The 13,832-nt window shown below is 45.9% G+C and overlaps 1 protein-coding gene across 3 annotated transcripts in view; it reads left to right on the forward strand.

The window, feature by feature from the left end:
- The window catches only part of LOC112071446 (SPRY domain-containing SOCS box protein 4), a 45,493-nt gene that overhangs the window by 25,384 nt on the left and 6,277 nt on the right, over positions 1–13,832 (forward strand). For 2 of the 3 annotated variants that reach the window (XM_024138909.2, XM_024138907.2), the window contains one exon: positions 4,097–4,975. In XM_024138909.2, the coding sequence (XP_023994677.1) occupies positions 4,267–4,975 (709 nt within the window). In that variant the 5' untranslated portion in view covers positions 4,097–4,266. Of the gene's footprint in view, positions 1–311; positions 525–4,096; positions 4,976–13,832 lie in introns of those variants that run through there. The other variant, XM_024138908.2, reaches the window with a different exon arrangement.

The following is a 13,832-nucleotide window of genomic DNA, read 5'->3' on the forward strand; positions in this document are numbered from 1 at the left end:
CAGTGGCGTGTCTCTTCTAGGCGGCGTGGTCAGTGGCGTGTCTCTTCTAGGCGGCGTGGTCAGTGGCGTGTCTCTTCTAGGCGGCGTGGTCAGTGGCATGTCGATCCTGCTCTTTTTTTTCTCTCGCTCCACTTGAAGCACAGAGCAAGCGAGACAGGATTGTTTTGTAATCGTTGGGAAATACTTTCTGTGGGCTCGTGCTTAGCCCCCTTCCTCGCTCGCTCCCTCTTTCTTCCCCTCCCTCTCTCCTTCCAGCGGCTGTTTTCCTGTCGTAGCTGGGAACTGACTGAGGCTAGACTGTTTTCCTGTTGTGACGTCACTTACTGACATACTCTTTTTCTATCCTATTTCTCTCTCTCTCTGTCTTCCTCTCTCAATCCACTGTATTCTGGCCGTAGTTGAACAAGGCATCCAGGAAAAGTCTGAGATTCCCTTTCTCCTCCTAGTGTTTGTGTACACATTGCCTTGAGTCGTGAGAAAGCTAAATGCTGAGACCAGCTTGATTTTGGATATCGCTTCGCATGGTAAGAAGTCTCTCTGTTTTTCTCCATGTTCCCTCTCTTGCTCTGTCTCGTTCGTGTGTTACTGTTGCGTTCAAGCTGCGTTGTGCTAAAGACACTCAGTATAGGGAATATCAAATGAAGGGAGCTTTGTGGTACTCTATCATTCCACAGCTGTTTGGCTAACACGCACACAGAGAGAGCGAGGAAGGCACTTCCTCTAGGGTTGGGATGAGAGATCATTAGCTGTTAAGATGTGCTGTTACACAAGTCTGGAGAGTGATTGAGTCAGTCTTTTTCTGTCCTGTGAGACGATGTGCTCTGCTTTTAACAGTAAACTGTAAAGCAAACTCACTATCAAGATGTTATACTCCAAGTCTTAAAGTATTGGATTTCACCGTGGCTCTCTCACTGTAACAGTATCCTATGGTTTGTCATACTTGCGCTGCGGCAGTGTACTATTATTCAGTCTCGCAGTAAATCCCTCAGTGTTGTATTTAAGTTACTGTTAGAGCAAGTCATATTTGTTAGGTTGAGTGTGTACGACTAGGGATGTGCTTGCCCTATCACCTAACAGTTCAGTCACACCTCTCTGCTAGTCCTGGCTCAGATGGACTGGAACACTGAAATAGCTCAGACTCCGCCCACCTTGTATCAATGGACTTATTCTCGGACTCTCACATTAATAAACAGTGTAACCCCTCATCTTCCAATACGCAACATATCTCTCTGGTGTTTTCCCCTCTGCTCAATAGTCATTTCTAGAGAGGTTGGGCTCCAGTAGAGTTGTATTGATCCCCCAGCCAGCCAATGGCCCGTGACACAACACAATGTTATGCGAATCCATTTATACTGAGTTAGGACTGTGTGACGGACATCTGCTCTTCCACAAAGCACATGAGATGGTGGGGAGGAACAAGGGATGGGGAAACACCACTACCTTGGCAATAAGGGATGGCACGTCGCTGAGAGAGGAGAACTAAGGGGAGATGGAGGATAGGATGTCAAATTCTCTTGGAATAAGAGAATCTGCAATTTAAAAGCTCTCCAACTCAGACGGTGTGCGTGTGCAAAACTACATCTGTTCATGTCTGTTTTCTGTGTATGTGTCGGTTCAAAGCTGCTGTCACTCGTTTGATCTAGCTATAATGCGTCTTCAAGGTATGTATGAGTCTGTGTGGCCTTGTGTTGTCCGGCCAGTCTCTGTGTTTTGATATGCTGACAACACTGCCAACGCCAGCCAGCTAGCAGTGGCCTACATGCCAGCTGCTCTAACCTATACTAACAGAGAGGTCTGCTAGAATAACCAGAGATGTTCCTATTCCACTCCTTTACCCGTCATCTACCCCCTTTCCTCTGTTCATCACTCCATATTTCCTCCCTTAAGGCACGGGCACACCGGTAGCGTTTGCCGACAGAGTACTTAGCACCTCTGAACCGAGTGTGAGCCATAATTTGCAAACCATGTAGAATCGCACTAAAATGTTTGGCATTGACCCCCACCGGCGGGGTGATTCCTAAAACACATTGCGCCGAACAAATGGTGTAGCGGTCTAAGGCACTGCATCTCAGTGCTAGACGTGTCACTACAAACMCTGGTTTGATTCCAGGCTGTATCACAACTGACCATGATTGGGAGTCCCGTTGGGCGGCACACAATTGGCTGGGGTAGGACGTCATTGTAAATAAGAATTTGTTCTTAACTGACTTGCCTAGTTAAATAAAATACTAATAATGAACGACAGATTGACATTCGTCACGGTGTTTGCGCTCCCTTAGACCCATCTCCCCTTGTGGGCTCGCATCTCCCTTTCACTCTACCACCAATCTCCTCATCCCTCTTTCACTCATCTCATCTCCTGTCATATCTCTCCCTCGCTCTCCCACATTTCGTCTCCTCCGCAACTATATTCAAGAGGAGATAGAGGCCCTGGATAGTATAAACACCAGATGGTTTGGGTGGGGGGGTGTGTGCGTACCTTCACACACTGGCCAAAGGGGTCAAGAGTGCACACACAGAGATTGGACTTCACACACGAGGGCACATGTGACTGCAGACATCTTGGTAATGAAGTTGAGGTCAGCAGGAGAGTGTTGTCACTCTGTCCATTATGCACCATTTGATTTCTCTTTCCTCTCTTCCCTCTTTAGTTTGTCATCTAATTGTCTGCTATGGTGTTTTCCCCGTAGGGGTCATATGATGACGAGTACCTTCCCTCAGACTAGACACACCACTCATTACAAAAGATGCGCTAGCTCAGTCAGCAAACAAGTGTCTGTCTGTTTCATACACAGAGGCAGAGTGACTGTGTCTGATGGCGCAGCGCTGTGATCAATAAGTCAGTGGGCCTCATTACATTGTGATAAATAGCACCCTTCATTCCAGCACAAATGGCATCAGGAGGTCAGTAAATCTTAGATGTGTAGCTTTTATTTGTCTAGAACCTGCACAATGTAAATGAGGTCTGGAACACACACAGGCACGTACGTCCTACTTCACACAGACAATAGTTTGTCAGTGTTTGTTATGTGGTTTAAATCTGGAGCTGGCTAGCCACCTCTGCCTCACCACCTCTGTCTCTCCCCTTGGTGTTTGGGTTCAGAGTGTGACCTACTCCCTCCATTGTGTCCCTGCAGCAGCTCTGCTCTCACAGGGATGTGCAGGGTGACAGTTAAGGGTTCTCTCTCTGTTCTCTGGAAGCAGAGTAGGTCTTGTTCCTCAAAAACAGGGAGGGAGTGTTTTTGGAACAGAAATTTTGGAACAGCTGGGCACAGGGCTTGGTAACAGGGGTGTCAGTGGATTTATGGGAAATGTAGTGGCAGGATGACTGTGCCAGAGATAATCATGTAAAATCGGTCACTGTAACTGACTGTTTTGAAATCTTTGTTGTGGAATGATTTCTCAAATCTTTTTGGTCTTGTTTAGTCTCCACTCCTTCTGAAAGGGCCCTCATAAAATCTGAATCACCCAGAGTAATGTTAGCGTTCTGTCTGAATATCCTTCCTTTTTAAGAACACACACACAGGCCTTTTCATTGTGTTTGTCGTGTTTCGTTATACAATGTATGGTCCTCTCTGTTCAGTATCTGGTGAATGTGTGGTTAAAACTGAGCAGCTACATTTCTGGGGGTGTGCAGTCTCGTTTGGTGCATAGTTTGTGAAAGTTCATGTCGTGTTTGACACATGCACACGCAGTGTCTGTAGGGGTGGTGCCCTTGGCGTGTGAGGCTGGTAACGTCTGAGTGAGTCCGTAGAAGAGAAGAGTTCATCCTCCCTTTATGTTGCTCAGATGTTCCCCCCCTCTTCTTCCAGAGAGCTGTTAGGAACTACAGAGCAGCCTGAGGCTTTCAGACTGATACATCTCTTTCTTTCTCTTGTGCTTCCTCTCCTCCCCCTTTCTCTGCTCTTTTGACTGTTTTTATTCTGGGGGAAGGAAGCCTGCTGCATTAGCCTGTCTGAGTTGAATTTCGATATGTAAGGAAAAGGGCTTTCATTGTGTTGTCTTGCCATTTCTGCTGTGTGTAACAGGAGTTTGGGAAAGTGAGAATATGTCATGATAAAGTCAACTAATGTTTTCTTCTGTGTGTCTCCTGTAGGAGCGAGGTTCCTCTGACAGTGGACTGAGTGTCTCTGTGAGAGCGGCTCTCAGCCAGGGACGACTGCCCTTCTGGCCACAGCGCCCATGAGGTAACGGTGAGAAGTCCCATACCACCCTCGCTCCGCCCTCCACCCCCATCTCCCTCTATCCCTCCATCCCTCTCCAGCGATGGGTCAGAAGATCTCGGGCAGCATCAAGTCGGTTGACGCACGGGGCGAGCCCTCATATCGGCCTGTCCGCCGTGAGCTGCGGGGTCCAGACTTCTGCCGGCCTCCTCGTCTTGACCTACTTTTGGACATGCCCCCTGCGACCTCTGACCTGCAGCTCCACCATGCCTGGAACCCAGAGGACCGCTCGCTCAACGTCTTTGTCAAGGAGGACGACAAGCTGACCTTCCACCGCCACCCGGTGGCCCAGAGCACCGACTGCATCCGCGGCCAGGTGGGCTACACACGGGGGCTCCATGTCTGGCGGATCCACTGGCCKGCGAGACAACGAGGAACACACGCTGTCGTAGGGGTGGGCACGGCTGACTCTCTTCTACACTCTGTGGGTTACACAGCCCTGGTGGGTTCGGACTGTGAGTCGTGGGGTTGGGACTTGGGCCGGAACAGACTCTACCACGACAGTAAGAACCGGCTGGCCTCCACCTCGGCACCAACATACCCGTGTTTCCTGGAGGCAGACGAGTCGTTTGTTCTGCCGGATGCCCTGCTGGTGGTGCTGGACATGGACGAGGGCTCGCTCAGCTTCATGGTGGACGGCCAGTACCTGGGCGTGGCCTTCAGAGGGTTAAAGGGCAGGAGGCTGTACCCTATCGTCAGTGCCGTGTGGGGACACTGTGAGGTCTCCATCCACTACGTCAATGGACTGGATCGTAAGTCAATGTCCTTATGGCTTGACAGTGGGAAACATCTTTCTACCCCTCTGTCTTTCTGTCCCTCTCTCTTTCTGTCTACCCCTCTCTCTTTCTGTGTTTATTCTCTGCCTACATTATATTGTGAGATTTTCTGTAATCTGTGCTGTAGCTCAAAGAAACTAATATCAGAACGTCAATGGTGCATTATGCCTTAACGGTGCTCACTTTACTTTCTCTCTGGCTCTTGTTTAGAAAACAATAAAGCACAATGTCGAAAGCCAGTGACTCATACAACCATACTCTCTCAATCTCTGACTAGTCAGAGAGCTCGCTTTGAATTGCTTACTGTGTAGATGAGGGCAGGCGTCTGTAAGAAATGTTGAGCTCCACAATGATATTGTTTGGAGCCAGGGTTTATTTTCGAAGTGCTAAGGCAATTGCTCTGTCCCGGGGGGAGATTTCTGCTGAATCTACAGAGCACAGCGCGACACAGCCCTGAATGTGACTGGGAGGAGGGATGGAGGAAGAAAAGAGATTAAGAGGGCGAGTGATTAATAGTACATTAAACTTTGTGCTTTTCATTACAATCTCAAAGCACTTTAAGCAACAACCACTTTTTTTCTTCTTCCAAAAACAAATAGTTCATGGCCGATTATGGCAGGCAGGGTAGTACATTAATGTCTTGAGCAGTCAGCATCAGGAGGAAGGCTAGAGTAGAGGTAGTTCAGAGATCAAACAGAGGGGCGTCACATCCAAGGGATTTCAGACGGGTTCAGAGCTGTTTATCAGGGTGCCGTCACTGAAGCAGGGCTTCTCATTAGTATTCTCTGAAGTCCGACTCCATTGGAAGTCTGATTTCAGAGTTGTGGCTTCACCCACCACTGGGGGAAGCCACAACAGCCGCGAAGGTATCAGAGAAGCACACTGCACATCAGTCCAGAATAGTCCTCCCTGAAGCTGACAACTGGAGAAAGCTGCTCAGAGGTTGATGGAGAAAAAGATTTTGGATTTAATCATGTGTCTGTCAGTCATGTGTTTTGGACATAATAGACTGGAGATGATGAGGCTGTGTGTGTTGAGCAGAAAGAATAAATGACCGTTTCCTCACTAGGTTAGTCCCAGAGACACTCAGTCTGAATAATACTGTAGTAGTGACAGTCAGTCAGAGCATGACTAGAGATGTCGTAAACCAGTGGTGGCCTACCCTCTTCCTGCAGACCTACTGGATACTGAGATTCTACCAATCAGCTGCTCCTCAAGACCTAGATTAGCTATATCAAGCTTTGTTAGAGCAAGGCAGGAGCTATAATACACAGTAGCTCTCCAGGAGAGTTGGCCACTGTCAATCTACAGCCTCCAGTACACTAATCATGGCATGTCAGTACAGAGAGACTGGCTGATGGATAGTGTTTTATACTGCAGACTGGCCTGGTTGACTGTATACAGTACTGTGTGGAGTAACTGGCTCCGCTACAGTGGAGAGAGAGTGGGGGAGGGCCTGTTGGTGTTTCTCTGTCTGGCCCTGCTCTGATCTATAAAAATGTGTGTTTACCCATAGGAAGCTGTCTGGGTCTTTATGGGTGGGTGTGTCTCTCTGTGTGTGGGTGTCTGTAAGTATAGCAGACATGAATGTCACCTACTGTTGGAGTCATTTAGGACCGTTCTGTCCATTTTGGATTGTGTAACAGCATCACCCTCCCCCACTATGTTACAGAAAGACCCAAAGCAGGACGAGGGCTCTTAGATGGTCAGACAAGAACTACATGTCCATGGCTGCAAGCCAGGTGTTTGTTTGTGTGTGAGTTCACGGAAGGGAGCCAGGAGTGTTGGAATTCTGGAGGCAGTCCCAGTGTGCCTCTGAGCTCAACGTCTGGCCTTGCGAAGGGAGGTGTGTGTTTATTGTGCCCCATACAGTCACCCTCTGTTGAATGGTTTTCTCTATCTCACAGACAAACACACTGGGCTGTTTGTGTAGAATGTGTGACATTAATGCATTTATCTAGATCCCATTGGAACACAAGGCCTATTCTTTATCAACTGGTTTACTTTCAAGAGGATATTTTCCATACATACAAAAAGCATTTTCCATACGTACATTTTCAATACATGCACACATTTGTTTACATCCCTGTTAGTGATAATTTCTCATTTTCCAAGATAATCCATCCACCTGACAAGTGTGGCATATCAAGAAGCTGATTAAACGGCATGATCATTACACAGGTGCACCTTGTGCAGGGAACAATAAAAGACCACTAAAATGTACAGTTTGTCACGCAACACAATGCCACAGATGTCTCAAGTTGAGGGAGCGCGTAATTGACATACTGATTGCAAGAATGTTCACCGTAGCTGTTGTCAGTGAATTTAATGTTAATTTCTCTATAAGCTGCCTCAAACATCATTTGAGAGAATTTGGCAGTACGTCCAACTGGCCTCACAACCACAGACCACGTGTATGGCGTTGTGTGGGCTAGCAGTTTGATATAGTGAACAGTGCCCCGTGGGGTTATGGTATGGGCAGGCATAAGCTATGGACAACGAACACAATGGCATTTTATCGATGACAATGTGAATGCACAAATACTGTGACGGGATCCTGAGGCCCGTTGTGAGGCCTATTTATTTCAATTGACTGATTTCCTCATGTTCTGTAATTCAGTAAAATCTTTTGAATTGTTGCATTTTATGTTCACTATAGTTTGATAATGTCAGAGAAGCTAATGGAAGCAGCTTATAAGGCAGGACTTTATCCACCCCAATTCACAGCTCTGTAGCCTCATGTTAGTCTTCTATAGACATTATGTAGGGGTCTCTGTGAGTGTTCTCTGTTTTCTGCAGTGATGTTAAGAGGATGTATTCCTTCTGCTGGAGTTCTCTTGGGACTGGATGCTGATTGGCTGAAACAGCATTTTAGCCAGGGGTATATCAGACAATATACCACTGGTCTGACGCAAAAATACTTATTTACTGTTCTATTTATCTTAGTAACCAGTTTATAATAGAAATAAGGCACCTGGGGTTTGTGATGTGTGTCGTGCCTGAGAACAACCCTTACCACACCCCCTGGCCTTGTTGCTTAATTATGCTGTGGAAATGGGGAAACATCCCCATCTAACTTACAGGAAAATGCAGACAATTTGTTAGTATGCATTGGCTCGTATTCCCAAAGGTATCTTTTCCGTGTTTGTTTTAGACTCACCGTGGTAAAGGAGTCTTCTCTTTCAATAAGATAAATTGTCCCTTAACACACAGTTAATGCAATTCTCTGATCCTCTATTTCTCACGAACACTTAGTTTCTTCTCTGCACGACTTTCACACTGATAGAAGCTTTATCGATTTCTTCAGTGTTTGTGTTCCCCAAAGCCTGTAAATAGACAACAATAGGAGAGGGGGGATGAGGCTGTACTGCTAGCGCTTTTCTTATGGCACTGTTGTTCTTCCCATAAGATGGCACTACACAAAACGCAACAATACAGGCAAGCTGCCAGCAGCCGGACTCATTCACTGCTAAACAAGAGAATAACGAGGCAATCACTTTGCAAAACCTCCATTGGAAATTAACACTATTTCACGCTGGCTCTTTCATTCTCTCGCTCTGTCACTCACTCCCGCTCTTTAATTTATGCTGAAGTCCCTGCTTCAATATTTACACTTCTAATCATGGCAGGGAGTTGCTGTAGAAACCGGTTATTTGAATGGGGAGAGGAGACGGTACAGTAAGTGCTGGCTTGGGGAGGGAGATCTAGCCTGGGAATGGATGGCTCCTCTTGTTCGGTGCCATGGAACTCTGCTGTGTCCCCTGGTAGTATGGAGAATAGATTCATAGACAGTGAGTACATTTATATGCACACTAATCATTCAATATTAAACTGGTTATGCCAGTAGTCATGTCCTAATAATTGGAAAGATTGCTCAGAAAACCAGGTTTTAAATCGGCGTATGCTTAGTTCAATTTTGACTCTACATTGATTTTTAACCACTTCGTTCTGCTTATTTTAATCGGTGTAAGGTCAAATCAAACAAAGCATACAGCAATTTCAAACACCTGGTTTTCTGAGCAACCTTTCGAATTATTAGGACTTAAACCCCTTAATCGGCGTTTCAGTAGAGAATGGTGCCGGGGGGGGTGGCTTTTTTTTCTCTTCCTCACATTGTTTATCTCATTTTGTACATAATGTTGCTGCTACTGTCTCTTATGACCGAAAAGATCTTCTGGACACCAGAACAGCGATTACTCACCTAAGAACTGGACAAAGATTTTTTTCTTTATATATTGCTTTGTCTCGACAAGGCCCAAATCCTGTCTTCAGTGTGAACAAAAGGGGGGGAAGGGTGGGATCTACTCATCACAGATGAGTAGGTAAACCACCACTTCCCTCCTAATTGGCCAACGTGCATTGGAAAACAAACTGGACGATCTATGATTTAAGACTATCCTACCAACAGGACATTAAAAATGAATATTTTATGTTTCACCGAGACTTGCCTGAACGACACGGACAATATAGAGCTGGCTTCTCCGTGTTTCGGCAGGGCAGAGCAGCTACGTCTGGTAAGACAAGGGGCGGGGGTGTGTATTTGTCAAAAGCTGCTGGTGTGCAATTTCTAATATTAAAGAAGTCTTGAGGTATTGCTCTTCTGAGGTACTGTTGTCTACAGCTTATGAGGTATTCTATCTACCAAGAGTTCTCATCTATATTATTCGTAGCTGTCTATTTACCACCACAAAACGATACTGGTACTAAGACCGCACTCAACGAGTTGTATAAGGCCATAAGCAAACAAGAAAATGCTCATCCAGAAGCGGCGCTCCTAGTGGCTGTTTCGCTAGCACAGACTGGCATATGTTCCGGGATTCATTCAATGGCATTGAGGAGTATATCACCTCAGTCACCGGCTTCATCAATAAATGCATCGACGACGTGACCGTACGTACATTTCCCAACCAGAACCAATGGATTACAGCCGCTTTCAAGGAGCGGGACACTAATCCGGATGCGTATAAGCAATCCCGCTATGCCCTCAGGCGAACCATCAAACAGGCAGTGTCAATTCAGGATTAAGGTTGAATCCTACTACACCAGCTCTGACGCTTGTCAGATGTGGCAGGGCTTGAAAACTATTAGACTACAAAGCGAAACCCTGCCGTGGGCTGCCCAGTGACGCGAGCCTACCAGACGAGCTAAATGCCTTTTTCTGCTCCCTTCGAGTTAAGCAACACTGAAGCATGCATGAGACTACCAACTGTTCCGGACGACTCTGTGATCACGCTCTCCGTAGCCGATGTGAGCAAGACCTTTTTACATTCACATTCACAAAGCTGCGGGACATATGGATTACCAGGATGTGTACTGCGAGCATGCGCGGACCAACTGGAAAGTGCCACGACTGGCATTTTCAACCTCTCCTTGGCCGAGTCTAATACCTACACTATCGTTCAAAAGTTTGGTGTCACTTAGAAATGTCCTTGTTTTCCATGAAAACATACATGAAATGAGTTGCAAAATGAATAGGAAATATTGTCAAGACATTGACAAGGTTATAAATTATGATTTTTAATTTAAATAATACCCACAATTCACAAATCGAACCCACAATTGCTGATGCTCCAGATACTCAACTAGTCTAAAGAAGGCCAGTTTTATTGCTTCTTTAATCAGAACAAGTTTCAGCTGTGCTAACATAATTGCAAAGGGGTTTTCTAATGATCAATTAGCCTTTTTAAAATGATAAACTTGGATTGGATAACACAACGTGCCATTGGAACACAGGAGTGATGGTTGCTGATAATGGGCCTTTGTACACCTATGTAGATATTCCATTAAAAAATCAGCCGTTTCCAGCTACAATAGTCATTTACTACATTAACAATGTCTACACTATTTCTGATCAATTTTATATTTTAATGGACCAAAAATGAGCTTTTCTTTCAAAAACAAGGACTTTTTCTAAGTGACCCCAAACTTTTGAATGGTTGTGTACATGCTTCAAACAGACCACCGTAGTCCCTGTGCCCAAGAAAGCGAAGGTAGCCTGCCTAAACCATTACCGCCCGTAGCACTCACGTCTGTAGCCATCAAGTGCTTTGAAAGGCTAGTCATGGCTCACATCAACACTATCATGCCAGAAACCCTAGACTCATTCCAATTTGCATACCGCCCCAACAGATCCACAGATGCAATCTCAATCACGCTCCACACTGCCCTTTCCCACCTGGACAAAAGGAACACCTATGTGAGAATGCTGTTTATTGACTACAGCTCTACTTTCAACACCATAGTGCCCACAAAGCTCATCACTAAGCTAATGACCCTGGGACTAAACACCTCCCTCTGCGACTGCATCCTGGACTTCCTGATGGGCCGCCCCCAGGTGGTAAGGGTAGGCAACAACACATCTGCCATACTGATCCTCAACAATGGGGCACCTCAGGGGTGCGTGCTTAGTCCCCTCCTGTACTCCCTGTTCACCCACGACTGTGTGGCCAAGCACGACTCCAACACAATCATTACGTTTGCTGATGACACCGAAAATGATGACAGCCTATAGGGAGGAGGTCAGCGACCTGGCAGTGTGGTGCCAGGACAACCATAAGAACAAAGTTTTATTTTTATTTTTTAACAGACTTGCGTAGTTCAATAAATTCTTATTTACAATGACTGCCTATCTCGGCCTAACCCGGACGATGCTGGGCCAATTGTGCACCGTCCTATTGGACTCCCAATCACAGCTGGTTGTAATACAGCATGGAATTAAACCAGGGTCTGTAGTGACGCCTCTAGCACTGAGATGCAGTGTCTTAGACTGCTGAGCCACTCGGGAGCCACAATGTGAGCAAGACCAAGGAGTTGATCGTGAACTATAGGAAAAGGAGGGCCGAACAGGTCCTGAAGTGGATTGGGTCGAGTGTTTCAAGTTCCTTGGTGTCCACATCCCCAACAAACTATCATAGTCCAAACACACCAAGACAGTTGTAAAGAGGGCACAACACCTTTCCCCCTCGGGAGACTGGAAAGATTTGGCATGTCCCCAGATCCTCAAAGTTCTACAGCTGCACCATCGAGAGCATCCTGACCGGTTGCATCACTGTCTGGTATGGCAACTGCTCGGGATCTGACCGTTAGGCACTACAGAGAGTAGTGTGTACGGCCCAGTACATGACTGGGGACAAGCTTCCTGACATCCAGGACCTAGTAGGCGGTGTCAGAGGAAGGCCCAAAAAATGGTCAGACTTCTCTCTGCTACTGCACGGCAAGCGGTACTGGAGCGCCAAGTCTAGGACCAAAAGGCTCCTTAACAGCTTCTACCCGCAAGCCGTAAGACAACTAATCAAATGGCCACCCGGACTATCTACAGTGACTCGGTACCAGTACCCCCTATATCTAGCCTTGTTATATACATTTGTTACTTTTGTAAGATTTTTTTATTCTGTAAATATTTTATCAACTCTTTCTTGAACTGCATTGTTAAGGTCTTGTAAGTATTTCAAGGTAAGGTTGTTGTATTTGGCGCATGTGACAAATTTGATTTGATTGCAGTGGTGTATTTGCTCTGCGCATGTGCCAGCACTGGGTAGCGCAAGCCTCCCTCTTATGCACGAGTGAAGTGAGCTCGGGAAAAACAAAGTATGAATCTTAGAACTAATTTTCACTTACAAACTCGGAATCACAACTCGGAATCAAAAAAGGGCTTCGTAAAAATAACATTGTCAATGTGGTAGAAATAATATTTTTAATTAGTGATTTTCTGCATTTATTTAAGTCCCATCAGGATTATTAGGGAAATTGTTATTTTGCAAATCATGTAAATGGTTTAAACTATATTAATCTGACTATCCACAATTGTATTGTTTGTGGACTCAATGTCTTGCACAGTGGTGTAAACCCTTTCTGGTACAGTGCTTTAGAGCATCAGACTCAATGTCTCTGAATAGATACTCAGACAATAGCGCTCATATTCTTATAATGCTCATGGCTAGGTACAGACTTTCCAAAAGTGTGTGTGTGCCCGTAGGGTCTGAGTAATCAGGGCTATAACAGGCTTTATTATGCTGAGGACCAGAGTGTAGAGAGGCACTGCAGGGATCGGTGGTTGAATGGACTGGAGCGTTTGGTTCTGTCTGGAGATCAGGGGTAGATCATTTGGTTCTGTCGGGTAATAACGCTCCAGCCCAAAAGGAAGAGTGACATTTCTACCGTCGTCTTAGTTCAGTGAGCAATTGGATTCAGCTCAAGTCAATGATTTCCAATTTGAGAGGCTGAGGCTTGCCCTTTCTCTCCCTCCTTTCTCTTACTCATTGCTCTTTCCATTCATTCTTTCTCACTCTACCTGTGATGTTCTCTTGGGGATTGGTCAATGAATTAGACTCAGAGATGCTCCACTTCTACGTAGTCACTGTTGTACGTACTTTCCCATGTGTACTTATTGGAAAAATCAGTCACGCAGACGTTCCTTGTCAGGATGAGGTGCACATTTTATGCATTCACACACACACGTCTTGTCACAAGATGGTCATTTTATATATTTGTGTGACACACACACTACTTGCCACAATAAGTCAGTCTTTTTATATATTTTACATCTGACACACACACGCTCCCACTCCCAATCATGAGGTGGTCATTGGAACTGGTGCACAGTTTGAGATGTTATCCATCTCCACTGGCACAGTTCTCCATATTGATTAGATAAGATCTGAGCCTGGAATCAACAAGTCCACACTGAATATCCTGACAGCAGGTCAATTGGCATCTCTCCTGGTTGCACGCAAAGACTGTGAGTCTGAGAGGAAATGAGAGATGGCGGGAGAGATTGATCCAAAACAAAGATGGGGAGAGCGCGAGAAGAAATTGGGACAGTAGGATCAAGATA

This window comes from Salvelinus sp. IW2-2015, unplaced genomic scaffold (assembly GCF_002910315.2).
Source record: "Salvelinus sp. IW2-2015 unplaced genomic scaffold, ASM291031v2 Un_scaffold1617, whole genome shotgun sequence".
NCBI lineage: Eukaryota > Metazoa > Chordata > Actinopteri > Salmoniformes > Salmonidae > Salvelinus > Salvelinus sp. IW2-2015.